This window comes from Balaenoptera musculus, chromosome 18 (assembly GCF_009873245.2).
Source record: "Balaenoptera musculus isolate JJ_BM4_2016_0621 chromosome 18, mBalMus1.pri.v3, whole genome shotgun sequence".
NCBI lineage: Eukaryota > Metazoa > Chordata > Mammalia > Artiodactyla > Balaenopteridae > Balaenoptera > Balaenoptera musculus.
Window position 1 is genome coordinate 78,784,121 of NC_045802.1, and position 17,974 is coordinate 78,802,094.

The 17,974-nt window shown below is 54.9% G+C and overlaps 1 protein-coding gene across 6 annotated transcripts in view; it reads left to right on the forward strand.

Moving 5' to 3' along the window:
• ATP11A (ATPase phospholipid transporting 11A) overlaps positions 1-17,272 on the forward strand; it is a 125,205-nt gene extending 107,933 nt beyond the window's left edge. For 2 of the 6 annotated variants that reach the window (XM_036831419.1, XM_036831421.1), the window contains 6 exons: positions 650-785; positions 6,388-6,453; positions 7,024-7,127; positions 9,119-9,284; positions 12,612-12,715; positions 13,527-17,271. In XM_036831419.1, the coding sequence (XP_036687314.1) occupies positions 650-785; positions 6,388-6,453; positions 7,024-7,127; positions 9,119-9,284; positions 12,612-12,704 (565 nt within the window). In that variant the 3' untranslated portion in view covers positions 12,705-12,715; positions 13,527-17,271. Of the gene's footprint in view, positions 1-649; positions 786-6,387; positions 6,454-7,023; positions 7,128-9,118; positions 9,285-10,561; positions 10,640-12,611; positions 12,857-13,526 lie in introns of those variants that run through there. The other 4 variants (XR_005017179.1, XM_036831423.1, XM_036831420.1 and 1 more) reach the window with 4 other exon arrangements.
• The last annotated feature ends 702 nt before the right edge of the window (positions 17,273-17,974 follow it).

Genomic DNA, 17,974 nt, shown 5'->3' on the forward strand with positions numbered 1-17,974 from the left:
GAACATTTTGCTTTTGCTCCCAGGAAGCTCAAACTTAATGTCTGTTGGTCCTTCCCACTGTGTCAGATGGGGACGTCGCCCCTCACACCTCAGCGTGTTTGCTCCCTTCTTACTGTGCTTTGACCGTGATGGTTTCGGTTACAACAGCTTTGTGCTACAAGCTGTCCCAGGGCCCTTCTGGGACCAGGTGTGGGGTTGAGTGAAGTGACAGGCCGTGTGGCCGGAGGAGCCACAGAGCATCAGGTGTGACTCGGGGGCGTGGTCAGTCGTGAGGCCCACCTGGCATCCCACAGGCTCCGTGCATTCAGAGCGTGTGCCAGCCAGTCGACAGGTGGAGATGGGGGTCTGGCCGCGACGTGGACAGGCTGTGTGGGGTGACCCCAGGCGGGAGACCAGGAACCCCGTGCTCGCGGCCAGGCCTCTCCAGGACCCGCTCTTCGGGGCTTGGCTGAGCGGGTGTCGGTAGGGGCCCCGTCCCCTGCGAGGGCCCTCCTCCTCCTGTCCCTGCAGCTCTGCCACCTCAGGGCTCTCCGCGAGTCAGGGGCCCCCGGATGAGGACGGTGCCCGCAGGGCCGGTGGACACAGTGGGGGCTGAGTGGGTGCGTGTGCGTGGACGCGATCACAGGTTCCCACCCTTTGCCTCCCCCAGAGACATCGCCAAGAATGCTCTCCTCCGCTGGCGGGTGTTCATTTATTGGACGTTCTTAGGCGTGTTCGATGCTCTGGTGTTTTTCTTCGGTGCTTACTTCATGTTTGAAAACACAACCGTGACCAGCAACGGACAGGTTAGTACGGAACTGGGTCGTGTCGACGTGGCTCCGGGATTCTTTGGGGAAAGAGCTTGAATCCAGCACGGTCCCGGGTCAGCGCAGTCTCAGCACAGCCCGTGGGGACCGTGTCTGGGTGTCTGCCCCCCAGCTGGACGGAAGGGACATGATGGCAGAGTTTGCCGACTGTAGGGACACCCTTCCTGAGGGGATCCAGGCTTTAGTTCTGTAGCTTACTCACCGTTAGCTATATATCTAGTGGTTCGATTCAATCATTGAGACGTGGCTTATTAAATATGGGAAATAATTTAGTATTTAACCCATTTTAGTGTTTGTTCACGTCCTTAAGTATCTGTTTCCTTCTCAACGAGTAGATTTACAGTTTCCTGGTAGACGTTCAGCTCTCTGGTTTTTTGCATAATTTCTAGGGGTTGTTTTATTTGTATCTTGCTTTTTTCTTTTTGCCATGGCTTCCTTCCCACTCTCAGATAGTGACCACCAACACACACATGGTAAGAAATCTGTGGGTGTGTCCTTTGTGTTTTTGGAGTGCATTATAAATAAAATATTTCTCAAAAATATTTTCCAACGTGACTCCCTCTGTGTGCTTTGTCGGTAGAAATGCTGTTAGTTGCTGCCCCATGTCTGTAGGACTGGGGTCGTCCCAGAGACGTGTGTGTCCACTTGGGTCACTGTTGCTGAGGTTACTCCTTGGATTTCCATGTTGGGGACCGCCAGCGGGGTCAGTGATGTTTCTAAGTGGACTTGATCTGTTTAGACTTCCCTTGACCTAAGTAAGTAGGAAGACACACAAGCATGCGAGGTCGGCGGGAATGCTGCTTTGACCGTGGCCGACCTCCACCCCCGCCTGGAGAATATCGAGAGGCCCGGGGCCCAGCGTCCTGCTTCTGGCCTGATGTCCCAGGGTCCACATAAAGAAGGGGAGCTTGTGAACAGAGGTTTACTGCATGTCCTGTTTGATGGGACACCTCTCTGCCCATTTGTCCCTCCGCGTGGTTGGCCTGAAGTTCAGAGTCTTGCTGTGTGTTTGCCCATCGATTTGTCTGTTTCTTTTTCCTCGTGACTGAAAGGTGCTGTTATCTCTTATTATAACTTAAACCAATTTTTCCTAAATTGGTCTTGAGGATTTTTCAAAGTCTTATTGCGCTTTTCTAAAATCTTTACATTTTTCAAGAATTTACTCTCCGTCTTAGTTTTAGTAGAATAGTTCCCGGGTGCCACCAGGCCATGTATCAGTAGCTGAGTCGAGCTGTCTTACTGCTCGCTCTTCTGCATCTTTAGTGCGATTTCCTTGCGGGCCCAGCTTTAAGCGAGCACCTCACATGTACCTTAAAGAGCTCAGACTTCGCGTCCCGAGCATCCGTGGTCCCAGGATCCAGGCAGTGACTCACTTCTGCAGGCGTCACCCTCGCTCACCACTGTCGCTCCTTCAGTCGGACAGTTTCACGGTGTTTAAGCCGAGGAAGTGGAAGTTCAGACCTATAAATACTGTACAAGGTCAGGGAATTAGAGCTCAAACCCAGGGTATGTGTTTTGGACCACGCGGCTGCTGAATTGCTTGACGCTCACGTCACGTGGTGACATGGTTGGCCCTGCTCTGCAAGCCCACGAGAGGGCGGGTGTGAGCAGGGAGGGGACATGCACCCTGGACACAGGTGCTGGTCGCCCGAGTGACCTTGGGTGCAGGCCGGGGGGGCCTTCCTGGCGCGAGGCTGGGCCGCATCTCCTCCTGCCGCTGCTGTGGTCGGAGCTGCAGGCCCGGGTGCCTTGAGGCCCTTCCCGTGAGCCAAGGGCTTCTGCCGTTTCCTGTTTCTCTGCTACTCTCTCCTGAGGGTGCCCTGAGCCACCATGGAACCTGGATCCCAGCATCTAGAAGGGGTCTTTTCCGTGAGACGGTTACGTACCATCTCTCCCCCGCCCGCCACCTCTGTGCCTTTGCTCAGCTGTTATGGGACAGAAGTGTTGGTTAGAATCTGAAACGATGGCAGGAAGGGAGAGCGAGGTAGAAAAAACGCCAGTTGGCTGGGGCCCTGTGCTCACGGGCCAGGAGCTCTGAGGCCCCCGTGGGAACAGAGTCAGCACAGGCCATGCACACCCTGTCACATGAAAAGCTCCCGAGATGCACGGTGATGTCAGGGCAGCATGCGGGACAGTCATACCAAGTGAGGTGCTGGACCTGGGCATCTGTCCACAGCTGTGCCTTGGGTCACTGGCGTGCGGGGGACGATAAACAACCTAAAGACGTAGAGGCGTGAGAGCAAGACCAGCATAAGTGGAGGGACACCTGCGGGGACCCAGGGTAGACCTTTATCACCAGGGGAACAGGAGCCCCAGGAGGTGGGGAGCCCCCAGGGCCACGTGTGGCGAGTGCACCCCGTCGATGGTCTGACTCTCGACCCCCGCAGTACCTCGGGGGCTCCGCACAGAGCCTTCTCGCTCTGAATCACTGATTCTTAAATTCTTGTTTGTTTGGCAGGTAAGGGGGTTGCATCACTTACAAAACCAAAAATGATATTGTAGGCTGGTTCTGTAGTAATTCAGATAAAGCTGCAAACAAAGCTGTAAGGCAAGGGCAGCCTCAGGGGCTGGTGATGCCCTTGGTCTTGGGCAGCAGGTGGTTCGGTGATGATACCGGTCATCGCTGTCCCCTTCCAAGGAGGACGAGCGTGTCTTCTTGGTGGGACATTGTAGCTGCCCTGGTCTAGTGATGGTTGGGAGGTGACCCCTGAAGACCTAAATCATTCTGTAGGCATGTTCGTGGATCTATTGAGAACAACTGAATCATTGATAACTTTTGAAAAAGAGAAATTCACTTGTGGAGCATTTTCTGCACAGACATCAAGAGCTGTATTATTTCTCCAGTGAGAATATAAGACAATGATTGTTTTATCGTTGAACTGCGGGATATTCCTAGGTGAACGCTTGAAAGTTTGGGGCACGTTGTAATAGAAGCCAGTAAACATCTAGAGAGCTGGGACGTGAGCGGTCCCCAGCGGGCTGAGGACGAGAACACCAGCATTCAGCAGAGGTTCCGAACCAGCACGTGGAGCGAACGCACTAGATGTTCCTTGTGACTGCGATCTTGAGAAAACACAAGACATGTTGGTCGTGGAATATCTTCACACATAAAAATTAAACTGGTCGAGGTTTCAGAGCTTCTGTGAGCAGTAAAATTTCCTACAACATGCTCCTGAGGAGGAGGAGGGAGGGCGGAGCGTGAGGAGAAGGAATTAAACTTGGACCTGGTGGGGGGGGAGGTTGGAGACCTCCTACTGAATCCTCCTCATCCTCCGAGCGAGGCCCGGAAGTTCACGACGTTCTCCGCGGAGACACGTGTTACTTTAGGAGATCAGCCCTGGGGCTTCCTGGGGGGTGGGGAACTGATATCACTTGGGAAAAAGGCCGGCCCTCAGGACACCCCTTTGAGAAAGGGGATTGGAGCGCCAGTGAATCACCCCCAAAGTCCATAGAAATAATGGCCATTGAATTCAATAATACATTGACTCTCAGCTTGACCTGAGGGCTCCCTTAAATAAGGAACCCGAGAGGAGCTTACGGGGGTGTTACCATGACCACCTCCCAGTGAGCTGCGACAGCTGGCGGAGGGCACAGGTGAAGGCGGGCAGGTGTGCAGCCTTGCCCGGGTTCCAACCCAAATGCCCGAATCTGATTCAAGGTACTTGTGCTTTACTGCTGTTCGCCTGTAAAAATCACACCCTCTGTTTTGCTGGGCTGGGCGTGGATCCCAGATCCACCAGAATCTACCAAATCCTGGGAATCTCGGCAGTGCCTTGGGAAGCACCGTCCCACCCCTCTCGGGAAGAGACGAGAAGCCATTTGAGTGATCGGAACTTTGTCCCCGGTGGCGATGCTGCTGGAGGCGCCCTGTCACTGCCACTCGTGTTCCACACCCACATTTGCTGTCATCTAACAGTTTCGCGAAAGATCTCTGAATCCCTGCCAAGCGGGGGTGACAAACACATGGGCTGTGAGGGCTCCTGCCCGTCCAGCTGAGCTGACGGTGCCCGCAGGGTTCAGAGCTGCCCCCCCCCCCCCGCACCTTCACCTTTTGCTTTTGGCTAAAAACGGTAGCTTCCAATGAAAAGGAAGCAGGTGCTGCGTCCTCCTGCACCTGCTGGCCACTGCCGAGCTGCAACCCACCTCAGAGGTAAACTTTCCTGCCCCCGACATTAAGCATTGAAGAGAGAGCCGTGTTTCTGAGGGTTTCCCAGCCTGGGCACTGTCGCCGGTGAGGCCGGGAGTTCTTGGTTGTAGGGCTGCCCCGGTGCAGTTAGCAGACCCCTGGCCTCTGCCTGCTGGATGCCAGTAGCCCCCCTCGCCCGAAATGTCCCCAGACACTGCAGGTGTCCCCCACCTCGGGGACAGAGTCACCTCCAGGGAGGGCCACTGTGGCTGTGGATCTGAACCCAGTTTTGATCACGCTGATGAAGTGGAGAATAAAGTGATGAGGGTCCTTAAGTCTGTTTCCTACAAAAATCCTGACGCTTTGGTTTTTCTTCTAGAATTGTGCAAGTAGGTTCTTGCCTCGGTAAACACCTCACAAGACCTGCAGCCCACATGCTCGCCTGAAGTGAGTCGCGTGTAGGGATGTTTCTTTGGTTGAAAACTAACCATACGGGAAAGCAATTTTTATTCCAGCTTGTAATGCTTTCTGACGTAAAGCTTTGTTTTCTCTTGAAGAAGAAGTAGGAGCATTTTCTGAGAGGCCCAGCTCACAGAATCCGACCAACCAGAAATGGGTCGGCTCTTAGGCGGTGTAGAAATCTCAAGGAAAATAACTCTTGTAAAATAACATGTCCAAGAGGCTGGTTTGTCCCCGGGAGGAAGACTCTTAAGTGGCTGGTGTTTCCTTTTGCTTGTGTCTGTGTCTGTGGGTGAGAAACGTGTTGTCTCCCAGGCGGACGTGTGTGCTTCCCGCTGGCCGAGCCCACATCCCGCCGGCGCCTCGTCCGGGGGCCGCTGTGTGTCCGAGGTTCTGGCCGCGGACCTGCCCCGGGCCCTGGTGCAGCTCTGTCGTGTCTCCCCTCCTCCGTTTCCATGACCCCCACGGGGCCCCGTCCCTGCGATGCCGCCCGCAGGGGACAAGGCTGTCGCTCTCACTGCTCCCAGGACGATGCCAGCAGTGGTTTGCCTTCCGAGCTGACAGGTGAAAGAGGCTAGACACGCGCTGTACCGAGCGTGGGCTGGGCCACCGGGTAAAGGTCTCGTCCGCGGGAAGAGCCGGCTAGGCCCCGTGCAGACCGTGACTCTAGCTCTCAGGCGTGTCCTGCTCTAGTTTGTGAGCAGGGCCACCGTTTGCGGGAGCAACGAGGGGGCAACACCGGGGGCGGCTGTGCAGGAAGGACGGGGCGCCCACCGGGAACCACCGCCCGCCCCGGCGCTGCTGCGGGACCCGGGGCCTAGCGAGCCGGGCTCGGCCGGCCTCCCTCTCACGTTGTGGCGACATCGCGGGGTCTCCGCGTCTCTGGCGCTGGAAGTGTCAGGCGGGGCAGTGGGAGGAGCTCTCTGCCCCTCGTGCGGAGCGCGAAGGAGGAGAATCCGTATTAGTGGGAGACGACGTGGACTCTTGTCTCCGCAGATGTTTGGGAACTGGACCTTCGGGACGCTGGTATTCACGGTGATGGTGTTTACGGTCACCCTGAAGGTACATCCCCCGACCTGACGTGCCTCCTCCGGGCACAGTCAGCCCTCCTAGTGAGTCGTGACCCTAAGCCTAACCCTGCCGGGGTCTTCTCCCCGCCACCAACTCGGCCCCGGCCCCGAGGGGCAAAGGCCAGAATTACACAGAAGGTGAAGGAGGGAAGGAGCCTATTCTGTATGAAGGGATGGGGATTAGACTTCTTTTAAATGGCAATCTGCCCCACCCCTAGTATAAGCAAAATACATCTTAATTGGAACAAATTAATGTACTGTGGAAAATTTAGCTCTTTTTCAAGTCAAGTCGGATTCTTCCCGGAATATCATTATGGAGGTCCCAAATCCTACCAACCTGAGTCTTGGAAAATCCCAAAGCAATGTCCTGGGTAGAAATACAACCAGTGCCTTGAGCCGTCGCCCGAGTCGCCCTGTGGGAGCATCCCCCCGGGATCCGGGCAGAGTTACTGGCAGTGTTTAGACTCGGAGGCCGTGGTTTCTGGCTTCCTCCCCCAGCTGCCAGGGCTCACAGGGCCTTGCCCAGGTAACACCGCCATCCGTCACCTTTTCCCTCTTTCAGCTGGCGCTGGACACCCACTACTGGACTTGGATAAACCACGTTGTGATCTGGGGGTCGTTGCTGTTCTACGTCGTCTTCTCCCTCCTCTGGGGAGGGATTATCTGGTATGGAGTTGGTAATTATAGAATCCTCATTACGTTACTAGTCTTGCTGTGTCTCTCCTCGAGGACTGACCACTCATTCTCCGTACGACCTCGTTCCTGTGGGGGGGGGCATGGCGCCGGGGCTGGGGGGCCCGCGGGGGACGAGGCGGGTATGGTCCCTGCTCCTTTCCGCCAGATTCTCAGTGGGGGAGACACGCTGCATCGTACATGTGACGGGGGAGGAGCAGACCGGACACTACAGCAAGGGACCTATTTCAGATTAAAGGTTGGGGAAGGCCTCTCCAAAAAAGCTGTTATTTAAAGGGAAACCTGGGAGAAAAGCACCGTCATCACCGTGGTGGGTGCGCCAGGGGAGCTGGCCCTGGGCCGAGGCAGTCGGACCCCAGACAGAGCCCTTCCTAAGGAAGGGAGCCCCACGTGCAAACACCTTGGGGCAGGGCCCGGCAGCGGGAGGAAGGTCCAGCCTGTCGGCCACGTAGGACCTAGACTCCAGCCTGCCGGCCACGTAGGACCGAGACCCCAGCCTGCCGGCCACGTAGGACCGAGACCCCGGCCTGCCGGCCGTCGAGGATTTTAAGCAGAGGAGCATCAGAGTCCGACTGCACTTTTAGGAAGGTCGCCGTGGCTGCTGTGTTGAAAGTGCACTTGGGACACAAACAAGACAACCGGTCTAGAGACCATTGCAATACAGTGGTCGGTCCTGACGAGGCAGCAAGCGGCTGCATCTGGCATCCGCCACAAGCCTGCCTTTGCCGGCGCTGTCCGTCTGCCCAGGCGTCCTTTCTAACTAGCCTGCCTGGTGAGCTGTTCCTCTTTCGAAACCCGGCGGCCCATCAGCCTCATCCACTCTTCCCTCGAGTCACCTCCCAGGCGGGCATTTCCACCTGGTCCCCCAAGCAGTTGTTCCTTCCCCTGTCACAGCGTATGCCGGATTTTCCTGTAATTCTCCCGTTTACGTTTCCACCTCCCCCATAAGATGGAGAGTTTCCTGAGCAGGGCTGGGACTGGGGAGAGGCAAGTGAGGCCCGGGACCACAGCCTGGCCGAACGGGAGGCCACAAGCAGTGTCCCCTCCACCTGGCGTCCCCAGTGCTGATCTCAGCTCCCGGGAGGGGCAGGCGGCCCCTGAAATGGGGGAGAGGCTCCCGGGTCCATCAGGTCCCTGCGTGGAGGTTGCTGAGCTGACATCCACCCAGTGACCCGCTCTGTCGCTGACCCCCCAGTGGCCAGATCCATGCGTTGCACATTCTTGGAGACCAGGAAATCCAGGAAAACCAGACCAGCTTTTGGTGGGTTTCCAGCAACCCTGCCCCAGGCCAAAGATCCCTGCGTTCTAGCGAGCTCTCCAGAGCGGCTGTGTAAATGGGAGGCTCCCCCGAAAACTCCCCGGCAGCTCCTGGGCCTTGGGGCTTCAGAGCCGTGAGGCTGTGTAACTCAAGTTTACCATCATCACTGCCCCTTTCCAGAGGCTTTTGTGATTCACTTGGCAGGAGAGTCATTTCATTCTCTGTATTTTTATGGCAATTTAAAAAAAATATTATGGCATAATTTTTTAAGTATTTAATCGTTCTGCTGACGCGAGCAGATATGAATGCATGAAGATACGCATGCTTGCATATCTTCTCCATATTAATAGCTATTGCGCAGATATGATTCTAAGGTACAAAAAAAATCACCTACTTCATCTTTTAAAATCTTTCCCGCTGTTCTGAAACTGAACTTCGGGGACTTATTTTCCCCTTTGGGATGACTTCACAGAATTCCTCTCCTTTACCCATGCGTTAACACACAGCATTACAGGGAAAGGTCACACCCCAGTGTTTCTGTGATTAGTCCCAGCAGGCCGGCTAGGTGGCTTGTCCAGTGACTGTCGCGACAAAAGTGAGAACTGCCAGGACAAATGGGCTCTTCGTGCAAGTAGAGAAAACAGGCCAGGATTTCGGTGTTTCTCCGGCCATCGTGTTTTGTTTCTTCTTCCCCTCGACGCTGCAGGCCGTTCCTCAATTATCAAAGGATGTACTATGTGTTCATACAAATGCTGTCCAGCGGCCCCGCCTGGCTGGCCATCGTCCTGCTCGTCGTCGTCAGCCTCCTTCCCGACGTCCTCAAGAAAGTGCTGTGCCGGCAGCTGTGGCCCAGCGCCACCGAGAAAGTCCAGGTACCGCCCCGGGCGCCGTCCTTAGAAAGGGGAGCGGGAAAGGTTTGGGTTTGGAAATGCGGTCAGTCCACCGTTACTAACGAGTTCCATGATGACACGTGGTTTTACACCTGAACCTAGGTGACCAGTGGTTAGACTTGAGTGGCTAGTCCCTGAACTAAGAAAAAGATGAAGCCAATACAAAAGGCAAATTGTTTTGTGTACATTTTTAAAAGTTTTTTCAACTAATCATTACCTTGAAGGTAAAATTGCATTATTTTTAGGGATGGTGAATTTGGCTCAAACTTTAGCATTTATTTTGGGAAATTCTCTTTATGAGTAGGTAGGGCTGTTGTTTTCCACACTCCCAATGGAAGCCAACAAGCTGAATTCTGGATTCAGGAAAGATGAGAGATACGAAGGATGCCCGGACCGGCATCAGACACAGAGATGGTACTCAGAGCTTCCCAAGAGCACTCTGGCCCTCCCCGGGGTTCTTGGGGAGGGGGTGTCCCCCGTCCCCTTACCCCTGTGACCTCCCCCCACCCTTTCACCCCTGTGACTTGCCCTCGGAGGTGCAGGCCTCAGGAGGAGGAGAAAGGATGCTAGTGAGAGGGCAGAGACCACAGCAGGGCCCGTTGCTGCAGGATGCTTGTCTCACCTGTAGTGCGAGGTGCTTCTGCAGGTGAAGGAGGCCGGGCATGCAGGTGGGGAGGGACAGCAGGGAGGGTGACAACAGGAGAGGGCGAGTGGCACGTCCTGGGGCTGAGTCACTCTGGGAAGCTCAGGGGCCCCGTGGTCTCAGTCCCCAAGTGCTGGTGGCCGGCTTTGGGGTGGAAAGCAGGTGGACCTCCGGGGGCTGGAGCCGCAGTCACGGCACTTGCCCCCGCTCCCCTCCCAGCAGGTGACGGGTCGGGTGGGCAGGCCTTCAGATCCCGGGTGCTGGTTTAAAATGCTGAGCGCGGTGCCCCAGCCCTGGGGGTTCTGCTGGGTTTGTAAAGTCGGTGCCCAGACGAAACGCAGGAGGGGTTGGTGCAGGTCCACGTCTGACAACTTCATCACGAGTTGCTCACAGCTGTCCGGGGCTGTTCCCAGGCGGGACGCAGGCGGGAGTGCGAGGGGACCAGGGGCTGCAGGGATGTGCGGAGGCTGCCGCCGTCTCACCGGACTCACCGCCTTTTCTTGTCTCTTCCCTTCTTCGTTCCTTTCGTCTTCCGGCCTCTTTGCCCAAATAACCACCTTGTTTAACGATGTGCATGGCCTCCTGACCTCTGACCTCTGACCTCTGGGACCGGCAGACTAGGAGCCAGTGCCTTTCTGTCGAGCAGCCCACCGTCTTTATGCTTTCTCAGACTTCCAGCAGTCTGACTTTCTAACGGAACAAGGTGACGCTTTTCTGTCTTTTTGCATGTTTGGGACTTAGCCGCAGGACCGCACGGGGCCGCTGGCGTCGGGGATGCAGGGTGCCGGGCTCCTGCCGTCCGCGCCACTGACCACCGACCGGTGCCTGTACGTGTCCCTGGGGAGCGTCAGAGGCCCCTCTGCTCAGGCGGCTGCCACGAGGCTGGTCCTGGTCCCCGCGCGGGGCAGGGGGGCCGCTCCTGGGTCCCAGAGCCCGCTCCGCAGGCGGGACTGAGGGCCTCCGGAGAGGCCAGACTCAGGCCGTGCCACCGGGCTGCAGACAAAGCCAGGACAGACGTGTTTGGGGTCAACTTTTTTACCAAAGCCCCTCTTAACTTTTTTAAAAAGTCTGTGATCATTTTTAGAAAAAGGCGCTGACCTTGCCTTAAAGGGCCGTAGCGCCTCTCTCTCGGGCACATAGAGCCATTCGCAGTTTTCTGTGGCCGCCGCCCAGGATTGAAGGCTTTTCGTCCAGAGCCAAGGCTTCAGGGACACAGCGTATCTGTTTTCAGTTGTTTGTGTACCTGATGCCTCGTTTCTGTGTGCTCCGAATCAGGCACACTTTGAAGATCTGTGTTTGGTGTTACTGCTTTACTGAGGCAGCTTGCTTAATGGGAAAATGCCTAAAGCAAAAAAAAAAACAAAAAAAAACAAGGCTTTTTCTTATTTTAAACCTTGTTCATATGCTATACAGCTTTAGCACTGTTTTTTGACTAGGAGGATGGTGCATTTTTTAAGTTCAAGTAATTATTGGCGATCGAAATTTTTCTAATCTGATGCCATCAGAATTTGTTAGAATAAGTTACATCATTTCATCTTGTTGTTCACACACTCGAAAACATTCAGGATGAAATTATTAGGAACATTTTAATAAGTCACAGGAGGTGCTTATGAGATTGGTTAAACCATGCCAACTCCAGGCTAAAACTAAATCCTCTGACTATTGATGGACTTCATTTAGAGTTGATTTGCAGAAGCCAGACTCTGGTTGCTTGGAGAAGGGCCCTGAGCTCTGTGTGTCCGTGGCCGCGGCCGTGACCCCAGGGTGCACCACGCCCAGTCCTCCCAGGGTGCCTGGAGCCTGCACTCCGGGCACACACAGGGTCAACGTGTTGTTGCTGGAGAACCGTCCAATTTCTGCAAAACTTGGGAGGAACAAACACTTGACTAGCCCTTTTGTGGGACGTACTGCGTTTGAGATGGATGGCTTTTTGTTTTCACCTGTCCTATTAAAGCGAAAACATGGCAGGCACCGTGTGTGTACACGCGTAGGTCATTCATGTATACGTGTGCACTTCTGGTTTCTCCATCCGTGTGCACGTGCAGTCGTGTGCACTTCCGCCCCTGCAGAGAGCAGCCACTCCAGCGCTCGTCTGCTTCACCCCCTCCTCGCCAGAGAACACTGTGCAGCTCAAACTCGGGATTCTTCGACTCCTACAATTCTCTTCTTCCTTGTTACTGAGAAGCTCTTACAGTTTGACTAGAAAATCTCAGTGTTCAGATGCCGGGCCCCGCTGACCTGTGGCCCTGTGACTCCTTGGACCTCCCAGATTCTGGTCTCAGGCCAGGACTCCTCTGTTTGACCAGAGACAGGGCCGAGGGACGGGGTCGGGCAGGCACACAAGGACAGAGGGACAGGCAGGTGGACAGAGCAGGACGGAGGGACAGGCCCACAGAGCGGGACAGAGGGACAGGCAGGTGGACAGAGAAGGACAGAGGGACAGGCCCACAGAGCGGGACAGAGGGACAGGCAGGCACACAGAGCGGGACAGAGGGACGGGCACAGAGCGCCTCCCTTGGGGCCAGCGCCCTCTTGGGGCGCGCAGCCGTGCCGCCGTGGTCTCGGGGAGCGGGCAAGGCCGTTACCCAACGCCCCACTCTGGGCAGCAGCCTCCCCGGTGGCCCGGCCTCCCCTCCGTGGGCTCAGTGTCTGTCCTCGCCTTGCAGAGGAGCTCGAGCCGCCGAGCCCCGGCCGACGCCGCGCCAAGCCCTGACCGGCCTCTCCTGATGGACCCCGAGCCGCGGCCGAGGCGCGAGTAGCTGGCGGATAGGTAACGGCCACCCGCGGGCAGCCCGGTGTGCTGTGCTCTTGCTGACTGCGCGGTTTTCCTCCAAAGTTTTGCGTGCTGTGCTGTGTCTGTTAGGTTCACGGTGACAAAGAAAGGCTTTTACACACGTGGGTTCCATCCCAGGTAAGTGGCCCGCCCAAGAGGCCGGCCGCGTGGGCTGCGTGCCGTGCACACGCACGCACACGCCTGCACACCTGTGCAGCACACACGCTGGGCGGATGTCGCCCCACACGTGTCCGGTGTTCGGCGTCCAGAGCACAGTTCATTCATTCTCGTCCGTGGTGGTGGGAATGGCTTCACCCGAAAGGTCCATCAGGAAAGACCACCTTTTGAAGTAAAAAAGGGGATCTGGAGTGAGTGGCCCGAGGCTTGGCCGGGGCAGGTGTCCAGCAGCGCCTTCAGTGTCCAGAGCAGGCGTCTCCCGCCCGGCTGCCACTCCCCTCCCTGCCTGTTCGATCCGAACGCACGTGTGGGCCGGGCAGATGCCTCTGGGGGCGCTGGGTAGGGCGAGGTCAGCATCCCCGTTAGAGAAACCGCAGTCAGCCCGGGCCCAGGGAGGGGCTCCGTGTTTTCACGCGTGTCTTCTGCCGGACGGTGGACCCGAGAAAGGGACACGATCGCAGCCGGGACGGTCCACACGCCTCCTCCGTGTCTGGTCCAGCTGTGTTCAGGGGAGCCCAGGCCAGGGCAGCGAGGGCGGCGGCCACGTCGGGGCGTCGGGTCAGACGACGGGTGCTCGATGGGATTCTCGCGGGGGTCCCGGCACTGACTCTGTCCTTTCTGTTCCCGACAGACCGCGTGCTTGGTGTCAGGACCACCTCTCGGGAGTCACCCACTTGCCTCTCTGTAGACCCCAGCCCTGGGCAGCGCCCTGGGAGGGCGGGGGGCGCCAGGCCCCCTCCTCCTCGGCCTCTCCCACCACCCGCGTCCCCACCCGGCTAGAGACCCTGCTCCCGTGGCCCGAGGGGAGACCGGATGCGTGGATCAGGGGTCCAGCCGCTAAGAGCCGCACGGTGAAGGGGACAGGACAGGCGTCCCCGGGCGGCGACCAGGCAGGACGCACACGAGCCCTCGGTGCACCCGGTGGGAGCCGGGGGACGTCTGCGGGGGATCGCAATCCCCCCCGGGTGAGGGCGCACCACGACCTCCTGGGAAGCGCAGCTGAGCCTTGCAGGTGGGGTCGGGTCTGGCCCCTCCTCCCGGGCCCCAAAACCTCTGCTTTCGGAACCAGCCCACGGACATCCCAGGACCGGCACCCCTCCCTCCCGTCCGTCCACTGCTGTCGCCGGGACCTGCAGTAGCGAGGCTGACCGTGGACGTGTCTGGTCCCACGTCCCTTCCTCCGAGGGGCTGGGGCCTTTGTGCTTCGGGCACCGCCTCCTGCCTCCCCCCAGCTGCCTCTGCGAAGAGGGGAACCGGTCCAGTAAAGCTTCCGGCACAGGTTCCAGGCGATTCATCATCCTGCTCACGAGGATGTGGCTCACCGGGGTGCCCTCGCTGCGAAATGCCCGTTTTGGGGTTGAGGGGAGGAGTGGGGCCTGGGTGCCCGAGGCCGGCCTCTGGTTGTGGTGCTCAGGCCCCCGTCAAGAGCGGTCGGCCTCCCGGGCGGTGTTGTCCCCCAGATCTGTGTCAGGCCCACAGGGCTGACAAGGTGGCCTGGGCGACCTGAAAAGCAATATCGCTGCCCTCGCCGCCACCGCGCTGGCTCTGACCAAACCCTGCTCTGCCGGGGGTCCTATCCGTGTCTCCTTGGGGGGGTGAACCGTCAGAAGGCAGCTGTGCTGTAAACTCCCTGTCACTTTCCTGTACCAGTATCTTATTTCTAGAAATAACCCGTTCGACATAGCCTTAATAGTCCGTAAAGAAGACATTTCAGTTTGAGATTCAAACTTCAGAGGGTAAAACCAATGGCTTTTTAGGAAGAGGTCACCCAGAAGCTAACCATTGCCCCCACTGGATGCATGGGTGGGATTCAGGGATGTTGGTTGGGGAGTGAACACTGAGTCTACTTCCGAGATGCTTGACGTTAGGGATTTCGGGAAGTTCAGATTTCAGTTTGATTGTACAATGTTCACCTATAAACTACTTGTTTAAACGAGGGGATGAGTTAACAGCAAGAACAAGGGTACACAGGTAGTCGGGGTGAAGCAGGTGAAGTATAAACATACCAAAGACTAGGATGGTGGACGTGGGGCTTCCAGTGGGACGGGGGTGGGAGGGCGTGTCTGTCTGAGGGCCCTCCAGCCTCCGCCCCGCCCTCTGTCACCCACGCTCCACGTCCGGTGTGTGGTCCACACTAGACCCTGCAAACAACGGTGTGTGCATTTTTACAGTCGTTTTTAAGAACCTAAAATGGGTATAAATGTAATACGTGTGGGGGACAGATTCTCTGTACGTTTAGTTAACAAATTGTTTGTAATGTATTTTTTTAGAAATCTTAAAATTCCCTTTGCACTGAAGTATTTTCATAGCTGTTTATAATCTTTTTTCTTCATTTATTTGTCAATGTATCGTATCTAATTTTTAAAGTATGTTTTTAAAGCTTTTATTTTTTAAGTTGATGACATTTTGGCCACTTTACATTTGAATTCTGATGAACATTTTGGCTGAATGTCTCAATATCTGATGAATGTGAATTTTCAGGTTTGATTTTATTCTCTACACCTGTTTATTTTTGGTGTTTCTGGCGGTAGTGAGTAGCTAAAAGGCATATGTAGAGTATGATAATTTGCTATGCTCTTTCTTCACAGTTCATTGCCATTTCATCTGCTTTTTATTTGGTTTTTAATTTCTATCCTTCAGCCTTAAAATAGAAGCTTCTTGACGGTTCTGTGTCCTCTTTTTTACCTGTATTGAGACGGTTACCATTTACCTCGGATAAGTCAAGTCTCCTTATGAAAGTTACTGACCTTTACATGCTTCAAAAAGTCTTTTTAAAATTGTTTGGGAAATTATTAAGTGACTGTGCCTGATAATTTGAAATAGGCGAGGGGCATGAGATCAAAAGTAAAGTCAAAGGAGGGACAGGAGAACCCACCGAAGTGACATTTCAGACAAGACAATGAGATTCCCATCTGACAGTGGGCAGTACTTACTTGCCTTACACTAACCTTAAAGCAAGTAATTTAAGCATTTTCCTTAGTTTTGAAAATCTTACAGCTGCACGTTAATCACTTATTGACATTTCCCCCGTTGGTCCAGATGTCTGGTTCCTGACCCACACGCCATCCCCCGAAGCAAGCTGTCTGTAGGCCGTGTTGCTCCGGCCACCTCCGTTCTCCTGCTTTCAGCTCCCGGCCACCCGAGGCCGCAGGTGCACACACATCCCACGTCCTAAGGGGACCCTGCGGGGGCCTCTGAGCCCCACCCTCAGGACAGGTGGCTGCCAGCAGCCCTCGGACCCTCCCAGCTGCAGCGGCCCTGTGTCCGGGGCTGGGAGTAAAGACCCGCTCTTGGCAACTCCTGTTAGAACCCAAATCAGCCCATTCCTGTGCCCTTGGTTCCATGGGGTGAACGCAGACCAAATGACCCACGCCCCCCTCCCCCGGGGGGGACTGTGGCCCCGTGAGACCCACTGGTGGCAGTGCCGGGCCGCGGGAGGAGCCCAGAAACACCACCTTCTGCAGTAACAGGTTTATAGAAGCATAGTTCGGCCTGGTGAGATTTTGCAGCTTTAACTACAGAACTGCCTTGCACATGCTGTGTAACTATTCTTAAGTTCATGGGCATCAACCAAAAGTTCAGGGCAACCTAAGGGAAGTTTCCGGCCTTTTTCTTTAAAACCACTAAGTTCATCTGTTTTGCTCTATTAATAACGTAATACAACCACTTCTGCTTTATCTTTAAATTAATGGTATTTATTTGACAACTCAGTGTAACAGCTTGCTATGCACTTTCTTTTGGAAGTTTCCCATTTGTAACTTTAAAAACAGGAAAAATGTCAGCTGGCAAATGCATTCTTTTCTTTTTTTTTTTTTGTTTTTTGTTTTTAGTTAGAGGGTAGGTGAATGGGGGTGAGAATCATTCTGATTGTCTATAAACAAAGCTTTAATGAAGATGTGTCAGAGTATTATTAAAGTGTGATTCTACTTTTGCAGAAAAAAATCTGAAGATCCGTTTATATAGCTTTATTTTTTACCTTATCGAAATATACAGAATTTTAATATGCGTATATTGTCTCTGACTTAAAGTTATAATGTGTGTCTGCATTGCTGTTTAAAATGTCCATTCACTATGTAATGTAATAAAAGAATCTTCAAAACTGTATTTAACACGAATGTTATCTCTAGGTGTTGTCATCATAAATACTGGAATTTATTTTTAAATTATTGAATATAGTAGGTGCGTTTAAGATAATAAATCAGCCTCCAAACAGTAGTGTTTAATTGATAATTATTTATTAACCTGCTTTGAAAAATTAAATTGTGAATTAAACCAAATCTTAAATTTCTGTAGAATTTATTTTGTATGCTACTGTTTTTAACTTTTATTTCTGTAGATAAAGTATATCTTCATAATACGAATTATGATTGGACTTTTCTGCAGATTATCTAAGCAGGAGACCTGAATCTGCTTGCAATAAAGGAGAAGAAAGGTCTGGATTAGTTTCTTTACAAATTAAAAAGATCACAGAAGTTGGTCTTAACTTCCTGCTAAGAGGAGCTGCCGGGTAGACACTCTGAAAGGGAGTGTCTCTGTTTGGGATGAAGTGGACGGCACTGTGGGAGCTGGTGCCCTGGGAACGTGTGGGACCGGCTGGCTCCAGGGCCCCCGCCTCACCGAGGCCGAGGGGCGCAGACGGGAAGCTCGGTGTCGGATTTCCTAACGCTGTGGTCCTGCCCGCCCCCCTCCAGCTGCTCCCTGACCCTCCGCCTGAGACCCCTTTCCATCTGGATTCCTCCCCTTTCCCTCCAGGCTCTCCTCCCTTCCCCGCTCTTGTCCAGGCCCCGGGTCCCACAGGCTCGTGGGCAGTCGGAGGGAGGGCGGGTTCTGTGCGCCCAGGTTCCTGCCCCCCCAGCCCTGGCCTCCCCACCCCCTGGCCACTGCTCCCACCAGCACCACCGAGCTCCCTGTCTCCTCTGAAAGCGTCAAGCTCAGAAGAGTCCACGCATCCTCACACCAGGTCTCCTTCCTGGGACCAGGGGACCACGGTGGAGCCAGGTCGAGGGTCCTGAGAAGGGGCCTCCCTGGGCTGGGGCAGGACTGCCCCTTCAGGGCCAACTGGCTCCCTGGGAGGGACCG